This window comes from Rhinopithecus roxellana, chromosome 6 (assembly GCF_007565055.1).
Source record: "Rhinopithecus roxellana isolate Shanxi Qingling chromosome 6, ASM756505v1, whole genome shotgun sequence".
NCBI lineage: Eukaryota > Metazoa > Chordata > Mammalia > Primates > Cercopithecidae > Rhinopithecus > Rhinopithecus roxellana.
Window position 1 is genome coordinate 35,380,207 of NC_044554.1, and position 11,890 is coordinate 35,392,096.

Here is an 11,890-nt window from a genome sequence, read left to right on the forward strand (position 1 = left end):
CCAATCATTTGAACAGGTAGTTAAAATGTATGGGCTTTGAGGACTATTCAGGTTTGAATTAGTAAAGTTACATATGGGAAGATTCAGTTCAGTCTGAACTATTGTAGCAGACAGGGGAGTTATAACAAAAAAATATATTGGGCATTTATATGATTATATAATCCCATTCAAGCAATGACCCTAAAAATCTATTTTCCAGACCACATTTACTCCCAAGGATATCAGTGTAGGTTAGGTGAATCATCAATAAACTGCTGCTTTTCAGAAACTGTTTTAAGTGCTTTTATATTGATTTATGCTCACAACATTCCTACCAAGGAGTACAATTACTCTCTTCATTTTGCTGAGAACTAGTAAGCAGTGAATCCACGTTTCCAACCCTAGAATTCGGAGCCCACACTCTCAGCCAACATACTGTTCTATACAGTTACTGGATTTGCCATCGCCTGTGACTCTGCCTGCATTAGACTATGTGTCTGACTACTGAATCACAGAGCAAGCAGAGTCCAACTGCCAAAACCAATCAGGTTATTCCTAGTTACATAAAAAAAGCAGTTACTTTACAGTAAAGGTCATTCATCCAAGGAACACTTTGCTCAGGATATATAATTGATTTCTTTTCCAATACCAAGATCGTGTCCAACCTAGACTGGAGGGTTTTAAAGATTCCGCGCTTCAAAATAAGAGCTTCACGGAGTCTTAGAGGAAGCAGATCTTACACTCAAGGCTTTTACCATTTTTAAGGATGCCCAACTCCCATCATCGTGTCTGAGAGCATTGGACAAGGGACCACATATGTTCCTATAGGTTATTAGCTGCAATAGCTGTAAAACCTAAATTCCCAGCAAACGAGACATTTCAAGAGACAGAAATCACCCTAGAATACTTTACGGAAATAACAGTGGTCACTTTTAAGTTTTAAAGCAGTGGGTTTTTGTGGTTGTTGTTGTTGGTGGTGGTTTTGTTTGTTTTTGAGATGGAGTCTCACTCTGTTGCCCAGGCTGGAGTGCAGTGGTACAATCTCAGCTCACTGCAAGCTCTGCCTTCTGCATTCCAGTGATTCTCCTGCCTGAGCCTTCCAAATAGCTGGGTCTACAAGTGTTTGCCACCATGCCCAGGTAATTTTTGTATTTTTAGTAGAGACAGGGTTTGGCCATGTTGGCCAGGCTCATCTGGAACTCCTGGCCTCACGTGATCCACCTGCCTTGGTCTCCCACAGTGCTGGGATTACAGGCATGAGATACAGCCACCAGTCTTAAAGATGACCCTACCTTTATTTAAAATGACCCTGCCTATATTTCCTCCCTTGAGTGCCTTATAGTCCCTGACTTATTTGAAAAATTAATATTTTGAAACAGTTTCAGAAAAAATCAAAGTGTCAGTGGTTGGTCACACTAAATGGAACCATCAAAGCTCCTACTGCTCACAAATATTGTTAAAATGGAATAACAGGCACTGCTAAAGGGAATTAAAGTCACTCCTATCTTAAATGAACCCTAGACATTTTAAGTTCTGTGTCCTCTGCATAGAATCTTTGTTCTTTGTCTCTCTGTTGTGGCCATTTAGAAAAGCTTTCAGCTCCTGATCACCAACTGAAACAGTGAAATGGTTCCCATTGCAGCAAACACAGCCTCTTGCCCTGGTTTTAATTTAAAAGAGATATTTATGTTACCCTTCCCATGAAGCAATTGACTGGTCAATATGCTGTCTACTTGTGTTATCCATAAAAATTTCCCAAACCAATTTACTTTTAGTGTGAGAGAAACAAACTCACTCATTCTTTAGCTCATAGTCTTGTACTAAAATGGACTTTGACTCTTGGCGTACACCAGAGTTTTGTTTTAATCAATACGTATATGAAGCTATAATTAACATCTCATTACATTCATGACTTTCATAAAATAAATGATTATTAAAAGTATAAAACCCAACAGCCTTCCCAGAATGAGATGTTTTGGGCCATAGAAATGTCTAGACTACAGAGAAATATCTTTCCAAAGCAAATACTACCTTTCTTCTCTTAGGCTCCCCTTTCCAAGAAAGAGATACACAGATCGATAAGCTACTAGAGGTAGCCCACTCAATACTTGTACAGGCTTCTCCAACCTAATCCTCTGGGATGTCCATAAATTAATGACCTTCCACTGGAGAAAAGAAATAATTAGGTTCCTCAAAGTTTTTCAGGCCACACACAGTACAGGTGCCTTTCCATTTGGCTCATACCACACAGAGAAGGACACTCGGTCACTTCATATCTCCTCCTAGGCTATGCCACATGCCTCCAGACCCTGCTTTAAAAAATACCACAAAACAAAACAACTCTACTCACAAAAGGACATCAGGACCTACAGACCCCTTACCAAAAACTGAGTTATGGCAAGATCCCCAGCCTCAAGATGGTTAAGGCTAATAAGAAATCTGCCAAAAAAAATGCAAAAAAAAAAAAAAAAGTATACTAGGAAGCACAATAAAACCCAATTCATCAGGATTTCATCCATTCCTGGGTCAATAATCAACTCACTAAATGGAGTCATGACCAGGGAATTCTGACTCTACCCTTAAAACCAGAGTTTCTCTCTCACCTCATGGGTTTTTACTTCTTTTGAATCTCTGCTCTCAAGGCATGATTTAGAGAAGTTGCTGCTTTGGCTCTGCTTTACAGCTAGAGGATGAGGGCCTTCATCTAAGTTGGCAGCACTCAAAGCAACATCAAAGTCCTGCTCAAGATCCAACGTAGATTTGGTCTTTTCACATAGTCCCATGTAGTCCCATATTTCTTGGATGCTTTGTTCGTTCCTTTTCATTCCTTTTTCTCCAATCTTGTCTTCTCCCTTTATTTCATTAAGTTGATCTTCAATCTCTGATAGCCTTTCTTCCACTTGATTGATTCAACTGTTGATACTTGTGTATGCTTCATGGAGTTCTTGTGCTGTGTTTTTCATCTCCATCAGGTCATTTATGTTCTTCTCAAACTGATTATTCTAGTTAGCAATTCATCTAGCCTTTTTTCAAGGTTCTTGCTTCCTTGCACTTGGTGTTAGAACATGATCCTTTATCTCAGAGGAGTTTGTTATTACCCACCTTCCGAAGCCTACTTCTGTCAATTTGTCAAGCTCATTCTCCGTTGGGTTTTGCTCCCTTGCTGGTGAGGAGTTGTGATCCTTTGGAGGAGAAGCAGCATTCTGGTTTTTGGAATTTTCAGCCTTTTTGTGCTGGTTTCTCCCCATCTTTGTGGATTTATCTACCTTTGGTCTTTGATGTTGGGACCTTCAGATGAAGTCTCTGAGGGGACATCCTTTTGTTGATGTTGATTCTATTTTATTCTATCTGTTAGTTTTCCTTCTGACAATCAGGCCTCTCTGATGCAGGTCTGCTGGAGTTTGCTGGAGGTCCACTCCAGACCCTGTTTGTCTGGGTATCACCAGCGGAGGCTGCAGAACAGCAAATATGGCTACCTGTTCCTTCCTCTGGAAGCTTTGTCACAGAAAGGCACCTGCCAGATGCCAGCCAGAGCTCTCTTGTATGACGTATCTGTTGGTCCCTACTGGGAGGTGTCTCCCAATCAGGAGACACAGAAGTCAGAGACCCACTTGAGAAGGCAGTCTGGTCCTTAGCAGAGCGTGAACCCTGTGCTGGGAGGTCTGCTGTTCTCTTCAGAGCCATCAGGCAGGGATGTTTAAGTCTGCTGAAGCTGCACCCACAGGCGCGCCTTCTCCCAGGTGCTCTGTCCCAGGGAGATGGGGGTTTTATCTATAAGCCCCTGGCTGGGGCTGCTGGCTTTTTTAAATTTTTTAAATTTTTTCAGAGATGCCCTGCCCAGAAAGGAGGCAGTCTGGCCACAGTGGCCTTGTTGAGCTGTGGCAATCTGGCTACAGTGGCCTTACTGAGCTGTGATGGGCTCCACCCGGTTCGATCTTCAGAGCGGCTTCGTTTACACTGTGGGGGTAAAACTGCCTAGTCAAGCCTCAGCAATGGTGTATGACCCTCCCCCAACCAAGCTTGAGCATCCCAGGTAGAGCTCAGACTGCTGTGCTGGCAGCGAGAATTTCAAGCCAGTGGATCTTAGCTTGCTGGGCTCTGTGGGGGTGAGACCCACTGAGCCAGACCGCTTGACTCCCTGGCTTCAGCCCCCTTTCCAGGGGAGTGAACGGTTCTATCTCGCTGGCATTCCAGGTACCACTGAGTTACGGAAAAAAAAAAAAATTCCTGCAGCTAGTTAGGTGTCTGCCCAAATGGCCGCCCAGTTTTGTGCTTGAAACCCAGGGCCTTGGGGGCACAGGCACTGGAAGGAATCTTCCAATCTGCAGGTTGTGAAGACCATGGGAAAAGTGCAGTATCTGGGCCAGAGTGCACCATTTGTCACGGTGCAGTCCCTAATGACTTCCTTTGGCTAGGAGAGGGAGTTCCCCGACCCCTTGCACTTCCCGGGTGAGGCAACTGCCCACCTGCTTTGGCTCGCCCTCTGTGGCCTACACCCACTGTCCAACCAGATCCTATGAGATGAACTGGGTACCTCAATTTGAAATGCAGAAATTGCCCACCTTCTGCATCAATCTCACTAGGAGTTGCAGACTGAGCTGTTCCTATTCGGCCATCTTGCCAGCCAGAGCTCGGATTTTTTATTTTTCTTCCTTTCCCTATATATCTTTCTCTGTTTCTTTCCCTTTCCCTTTCCTCCTCTCCCTAGAGGGTGTGACTGAGGATAATGCTGGGTAGGGTCTTTTGGCTTTGCTTCCATAACCTTGTGCACTGTTGTCTGCATGTTTTATATTGGGCTGGGTATAAATATAATTGGGCTGGGTATATTATATTTGACCTACAAGCCAGAAGATGGTGCTTATGGGTAACAGCAGGTTGCTGCCAGTGTGGCTGGGTATATACTTGATCCTTGCTTACTGGGAAAACACTGGGTGGGGCTGGACCTGGCAAGTCCATCTACAGGTCCCCCAATGATAGGCACAAGCAGCAGCTCTGAGGGAGAGTCCAGTGGGCAGCCACCAAGTGTCCAGAGGTGTGCCTCAGCATGGAGGTAGGAAACCTCCTTGGCCCCAAATTCTCTGCATAGGAGTGTCAGAGGCAGCCTAATCTCTTAATCCAGGAGAGTGGCTGCTGCAAATGCCTGGAGATCTGCCTGGTTGTGGGGTGGAGAGAGTCTCCTTGCACCACTATCACTGCACAGGAAGGACGGGGTGGCTCAGGCAGGTGCTCCAAATACCTGGAAATCTGTGAAGCAGAGAGGGTCTCATTGCACCACAATCTCTGCACCAGAAGAATGGAGCAGCTCAGACTGCTGAATCACGCTAATGGGCACTCTGAATCCCTGGATATTTGCCTGGGCTTGAAGTGGAAATGGCCCCCTTGCACAAGGATCTCTGCACAGGAAGGAAGGGGCAAGCCAGGCTGCTAGCCCATGCGAGCAAGTGCTTTAAATGCTTGGCGATCTGCTTATGTGTAGAATGAAGAAGGCCCTGCTACACCACAGCCTCAGGAAATTAGGCTGGGACACCCAGCAATAACACACACAGACCAGTTCTAGTTCATCAAGCTGGCCCTGGCTGAAAGTCTCATTGCCCAGGAGAAACCACAGCCATAGCAGCTCTCCTCTCGCCCAAGGTCTCTGACTGGGGAAAGCACAATTCCAGTGCCTAGTGTTGAGATGTTTTCCACGGTTCTGTCTGTGGAGGACCCTACCCTGATCCAGAGCAGGTGCTCCAATCTCTGTCCCAATACTAAAATGCCAGCATGGCCAAGCTGCTGGGTTGCCAAAGAACGGCTGACTTTAGATGCACCCAAATTAAAAATGGTGTCTTATTCTCTGTCCTGGGGCTGGGAAAACGCCTGTAGCTTTTTCCAGTGTCTGTCTCTGTCAGTGTCTCCAAGCCTCTCGTGAAGTTAGCTCCAGGATCTGAGAGAAACAAAGTGCTCTCTCTCAGCCTGGGTTGCTCAGATCCCCAGTGGAAACGTGAGTCACAGAGGGAAGCTTCTACCTCTCATGTGCTGGGACTTCATTCACTTGTATCAGCTGGACAGCATTATGGCGGCTGGTTGCCGGCATTCTCCTCCTCGGGATCTGGAGTGTTCTTCACAATTCCAGTGGATCTCCATTTTCCTTCTTGAATTAGAGCTCACAGAATTTATCTGTATGCACTGCCTTGCTATTTCCAAGTGGCTGTGGCATGCTAAAAGCCTCGAATTGCCATCTCGAAAAAGAAATCTACCAACAGTGTTTGATATGAGTTGGCCAAAGTCAACTGAAAATAAGAAAAATTTTTATGTGCAAGGACAGTCTCTGAGGTTGAGCATTTTTGTTCAGTGATGAGGCATTTGAATTACCAACATACTTAATACTATGGAAATCTATAGAACCAATTTCTTTAGGAAACAAATTCATATCTTAATAAAGAACATCCTTTTTATTGTTTAATTGCTGAAACAAGATGTCAGCCTATTACCCTAAGTAACCAGTTCAATCGTAGCCATTTACATCATCTAGTACCAAGTGGTATTTTTCAGAGAAATGAACAGGAGGAGGAAAATTCCTTGACTGAAAAAAAAAATTGATACATATAATCATTACAGAGCTGTGTATTTATGTAAGACTAACTGTGAGATGAATGGAGAAAACTCTGAGATTCACTGTTGAGTAGCTTAAAATTTCCAAGTCCTCTGCTAGACTTGAAAACTATTTAGTGTTGAACAAAAATAAGATACTATATCTCACAACTCCTATGTAAATATTTCCATTCCTACTTTATTTCTGCTTTCATTTTCACTGTGATCTATAGTCTCTCTTCCAGCCTCCTATTTGTATTTTACAACATGCATAATTACAGATTTATTCTTTAATTATCTCATTTTCATATGATTTTTATATCTCTTGAACGATTTCTTGGAAACTTCTGCCTTTTTTATTTTCCAGAGCAGCAGAGTATTTTTAGGCAATAATATTTTACCTTATCATGTCTTTCAACCATTAAAAGAAAAAGGGAAAGTAGTAAAATAAATAAACAAATACAGACAGTCATCAACTTACAATGGTTTCACTTAAGATTTTCAGTGGCACAATGGTGGGAAAGTGATATTCATTGAGTAGAAACCATATTTCAAGTACCCATGCTACTATTATGTTTTTCATTTTCAGTACAGTACTCAATAAATGACATAAAATATTCAACAGCTTTCTATAATATAGGCTTTGTGTAAGATTATTCTGCCCAACTGTAGGCTAATGTTAGTGTTCTGAGCATGGTTAAGGTGGGCTAGGATAAGCTATAATGTTTGGTAGGTTAGGTTTATTAAACATATCTTCAAGCCAGGAATAGGGGTGTGTGCCTACAGACCCAGCTGCTCAGGAAGCTGAGGGAGGAGGATTGTTTGAGCTCGAAGAGTTTGAGAATATAGTGCACTATGAGCACACCTGAGAATAGCCACTGCACTCCAGCCTGGGCAACACGACAAGAGTCTACATTAGAAAAAAACAACAACAAAAAAAACCCAGCATCTTCACCTTAGAATAGTATCAACATCTGATGGGTTTATTGGAACATAATCCTATCATAAGTTGAAGAGTATCTTTATATAGTAGAATATAGTAACATATACTACAGACTTGTTTTCTCAAAGCATAAAGATAAACCACACCAATGATCATTCATGGGAGAGGGACACCCAGACAGTGTCCTGCAAAATGAGAAATACTTGTAAGACATACTTCACATTCCTCACCGAGTCTCTTTCCCATGAAATAAAATCATTAAGAAATTTTTAGTAATATTCTAATTAAAATTTTGAGTATAGAAAGAAGGTTGTATAGCGTTACAAAAAAATAAAATAGATAAAATAAAAAAAAGCCTGCACAATGTCAGGCTTATGCACTAAAGTATCAATAATTCGTTTAATTATGAATGGTCTACCAATTAAGAGACAGATAATAGAAGAGTGTATTTAAATGTATGACCCTTTCGTATATGTTTCTTGTATGCTGTGTACAAGAAACTCACTTGAAATTTACCAACACAGGGTAGGACAATTTAAAAGGATGAAAAAAGGTATATTGCGCAAGCATTAATGCAAGGAAAGCAAGAGTGCCTGTATGTATATCAGCTAAAGCAAAGAAAATTACCGGAAGCAGAGAGATTATATAATGATCAAAGGTTTAATCCATGAAGAAGACAGCAATTTTAAAAGTGTATTCACCAAAAAACAGAGCTTCAAAATATGTGATGAGAAAACTGCCAGAACTAAGGCGGGTGGGACTCGGACCTGCGCTGCCTCAGGATGTCAAGTGTAACAAGGGGGCAGGGAGGATGCGGGGACAGCAACATGGGCCTGTGAGGCCTGTGGGGTGCCCGCGTTCCCCAGATCCCCCTGCAGCCGACTCCGCAGTGGTCCGCTCCGCTAGGTTGCCGCGTGCGGATTCGGATTCCAGACCCCAGGCTGCGCGTTCTCCACCGCTTGTTGTGGCCAGTGTTACTGCGGAGACCCCAGAGCAGCCTCGGCGCTATGGAGGAGCCCGGCGCTACGCCTCAGCCCTATCTGGGGCTGGTCCTGGAGGAGCTACGCAGGGATGTGGCAGCACTGCCTGAAAGTAGGAGACCATATTCGAGTCCTTATGGTTTTCCGTGGGAACTGGTGGTATGTGCAGCTGTCGTTGGATTTTTTGCCGTTCTCCTTTTTCTGTGGAGAGGTTTTAGATCCGTTAGGAGTCGGCTTTATATGAGAAGAGAAAAACAACTTGCTGCAACGCTTTCTGGACTAATTGAAGAAAAATGTAAACTACTTGAAAAATTTAGCCTTATTCAAAAAGAGCACGAAGCCTATGAAGCAGAGTCATCTTTAGAGGATGCCAGCTTTGAGAAGGCGGCAGCAGAAGCACGAAGTTTGGAGGCAACCTGTGAAAAGCTGAACAGGTCCAATTCTGAACTTGAGGATGAAAGCTTCTGTCTAGAAAAAGACTTCAAAGAAGAGAAATCTAAACATTCTCAACAAGATGAATTGATGGCGGATATTTCAAAAAGGATACAGGCTCTAGAAGATGAGTCAAAATCCCTCAAATCACAAATAGCAGAAGCCAAAATCATCTGCAAGATCTTTAACATGAGTGAAGAACGACGTGAGATAGCAATAAAAGATGCTTTGAATGAAAATTCTCAACTTCTGGAAAGCCAGAAGCAGCTTTTGCAAGAAGCTGAAGTATGGAAAGAACAAGTGAGTGAACTTAATGAACAGAAAATAACATTCGAAGACTCCAAAGCACACGCAGAACAAGTTCTAAATGATAAAGAAAATCACATCAAGACTCTGACTGGACGCTTGCTAAAGATGAAAGATCAGGCTGCTGTGCTTGGAGAGGACATAAGGGATGATGATAACTTGGAATTAGAAGTGAACGGTGAATCGGAAAATGGTACTTACTTAGATGATCCTCCAACAAGAGCTTTGAAGAAACTGATTCATGCTGCTGAGTTAAATGTTTCTTTAAAAACCTTAGAAGGAGAAAGAAACCACATTATTTTTGAGTTATCTGAAGTTGATAAAACAAAGGAAGAGCTTACAGAGCGTATTAAAAATCTTCAGACTCAACAAGCATCTTTGCAGTCAGAAACCATGTATTTTGAACGTGAGAATCAGAAGCTTCAACAGAAACTTAAAATAATGACTGAATTCTATCAAGAAAATGAAGTGAAACTCCACAGGGAATTGACAGTAGAGGAAAATTCCCGGATACAGCAAGAAGAGAAACTTTCTAAAGTGGAAAAAAAGATCAGCCACACCACTGAAGGGCTGGAGGCCTATGGAAAGCTAGGCAAAGATCTTGAAGAAGAATTGAAGAGAACTATTAATTTTTATCAAAGGCAGGTTATTTCCTATGAGAAAAAAGGACATGATAATTGGTTGGCAGCTCGGACTGCTGAAAGAAACCTCAATGATTTAAGGAAAGAAAATGCTCACAACAGAAAAAGATTAACTGAAACAGAGCTTAAATTTGAACTTTTAGAAAAAGATCCTTGTGCACCTGATGTTTCAAATACAGCATTTGGCAGAGAGCATTCCCCATGTGGTCCCTCACCATTGAGTCAGCCTCCATCTGAAACGAGAGCTTTTCTCTCTCCTCAAACTGTGTTGGAGGGTCCACTGAGACCCTCACCTGTGCTTCCGGGGAGAGGAGGAAGAGGCCCAAGAGGCCCAGGGAATCCTCTGGACCATCAGATTACCAATGAAAGAGGAGAACCAGGCTGCGATACATTAACCGATCCTCACAGGGCTCCTTCTGACACTAGGTCCCTGTCGTCCTCATGGGAACAGGACCGTAGGATGACGTTTCCTCTACCAGGACAATCATACCCTGATTCAGCTCCTCCTCCACAAAGGGAAGACGGATATTCTAATTCTGATGGACTGTCTGGGCCAGCAGAACTCAGAAGTTTTAATGTGCCTTCTTTGGATCAAATGGATGGGTCAATGCCTTCAGAAATGGAATCCAGTAGAAATGATGCCAAAGATCATCCTGGTAATTTAAATGTGCCTGATTCATCTCTCCCTGCTAAAAATGAAGCAACTGGCACCGGCTTCGTTCCTGCACCTCTGGCTCCAATCAGAGGTCCACTGTTTCCAGTGAATACGAGGGGACCGTTCATGAGAAGAGGACCGCCTTTCCCCCCACCTCCTCCAGGAACCATGTTTGGAGTGTCTCGAGGTTATTACTATCCACCAAGGGATTTCCCAGGCCCACCACATGCTCCATTTGCAATGAGAAACATCTGTCCACCGAGGGCTTTTCCTCCTTACCTTCACCCAAGACCTGGATTTTACCCCAACCCCACATTCTGAAGGTAGAAGCGAGTTCCCTTCAGGGTTGATTCTGCCTTCCAAGGAGCCTGCTACTGAACAACCAGAAACCCGACAATATTTTTGCTCTCTTCAAAAGTAATTTAGACTGATCTCATTTTCAGTTTAAGTAACGGCTGTTACTTAAGTGATTACACCTTTCTCAAATTAAAGTTTAAGGAATTATAGTTCTTAGTATAGTAGTTTATAAATAAAGATGATTTAAATACAAATCCATGAGTAAATCATTTCCATTTTATTATATTCTAGATAGTATAAGTACTTTAATTTGGTGAACTAATCCACTTTTATAGAAACAATAGTGGGAGTTTTATATATGTAATCTTGCAGGTGGGGAGGTTTTAAATTCTAAAGGTTGTGTCTTCATGCCAAGAACTGTATTCACTGTGTTTGTAGATATATGAGAAAGTAACTTTATGCTCAATTACATACATTTTAGTTGATTTTTTTAAGAAAGAAAACTGCCAGAACTGAAAGGAGATATAGACGAATCCACAATTATAGTTAGAAATTTCCTCATGCCGTTTTCAATAATTGATAGAACTAGACAGAAAATCAGCAAGGAGTGTTGGCTTTGGCAGCACTTTCTAAAATTAGAATGGTGCAGACAAGATTAACATGGCTCCTGCATATAGATTACACAAAATTTTGTGAAACATTTCATATTTTTAAAAAGAGGAAAAAAAAAAAAAAGAAAATCAACAAGAATATAAAACAACTCAAAATGCCATTAACCAAAGGAATCAATTTGGAATTTACAGAATATTCCACACAACAACAGCAGAATACACATTTTTTCTTGAGTGCCGACAAAACACATGGCAAGATAGAGCTATCCGAGGCCCTAAAACTTGCCACAATCAATTTAAAAGAGATAGTAATCATCCAGAGCAAGGGAAAACCACAAATCATTGTAGGGAATCCAATTGGAAATCAGCATAAGAAAGATATGAAAATCCCTAAACGTTTGGAAATTTAAAAACACACTTCACAATAATCTATTCGTCAACAAAGAAGTCTCAAGGAAAAATTTAAAAATACA

General features: G+C 42.1%; 1 protein-coding gene and 1 non-coding gene across 5 annotated transcripts; both read left to right on the forward strand.

Annotated features, from left to right (window-relative positions):
• Nucleotides 1–8,162: 8,162 nt before the first annotated feature.
• Nucleotides 8,163–10,830, forward strand: LOC115898330 (cTAGE family member 8-like). 4 transcript variants are annotated; one of them, XM_030932998.1, is made up of 3 exons: nucleotides 8,163–8,807; nucleotides 8,880–10,039; nucleotides 10,169–10,830. In XM_030932998.1, exons 1-3 carry the CDS (start codon nucleotides 8,503–8,505, stop codon nucleotides 10,828–10,830), a joined length of 2,127 nt encoding a protein of 708 aa, XP_030788858.1. In that variant the 5' UTR covers nucleotides 8,163–8,502. The 4 variants fall into 4 exon arrangements, with proteins under 4 accessions (XP_030788858.1, XP_030788857.1, XP_030788856.1 ...); XM_030932997.1 differs by having other exon boundaries at nucleotides 8,163–10,039; XM_030932996.1 differs by having other exon boundaries at nucleotides 8,880–10,830.
• A 585-nt stretch (nucleotides 10,831–11,415) lies between these two features.
• Nucleotides 11,416–11,518, forward strand: LOC115898433. Its single transcript, XR_004058167.1, has one exon. It is a non-coding gene; the product is annotated as a U6 spliceosomal RNA (small nuclear RNA).
• Nucleotides 11,519–11,890: the final 372 nt, after the last annotated feature.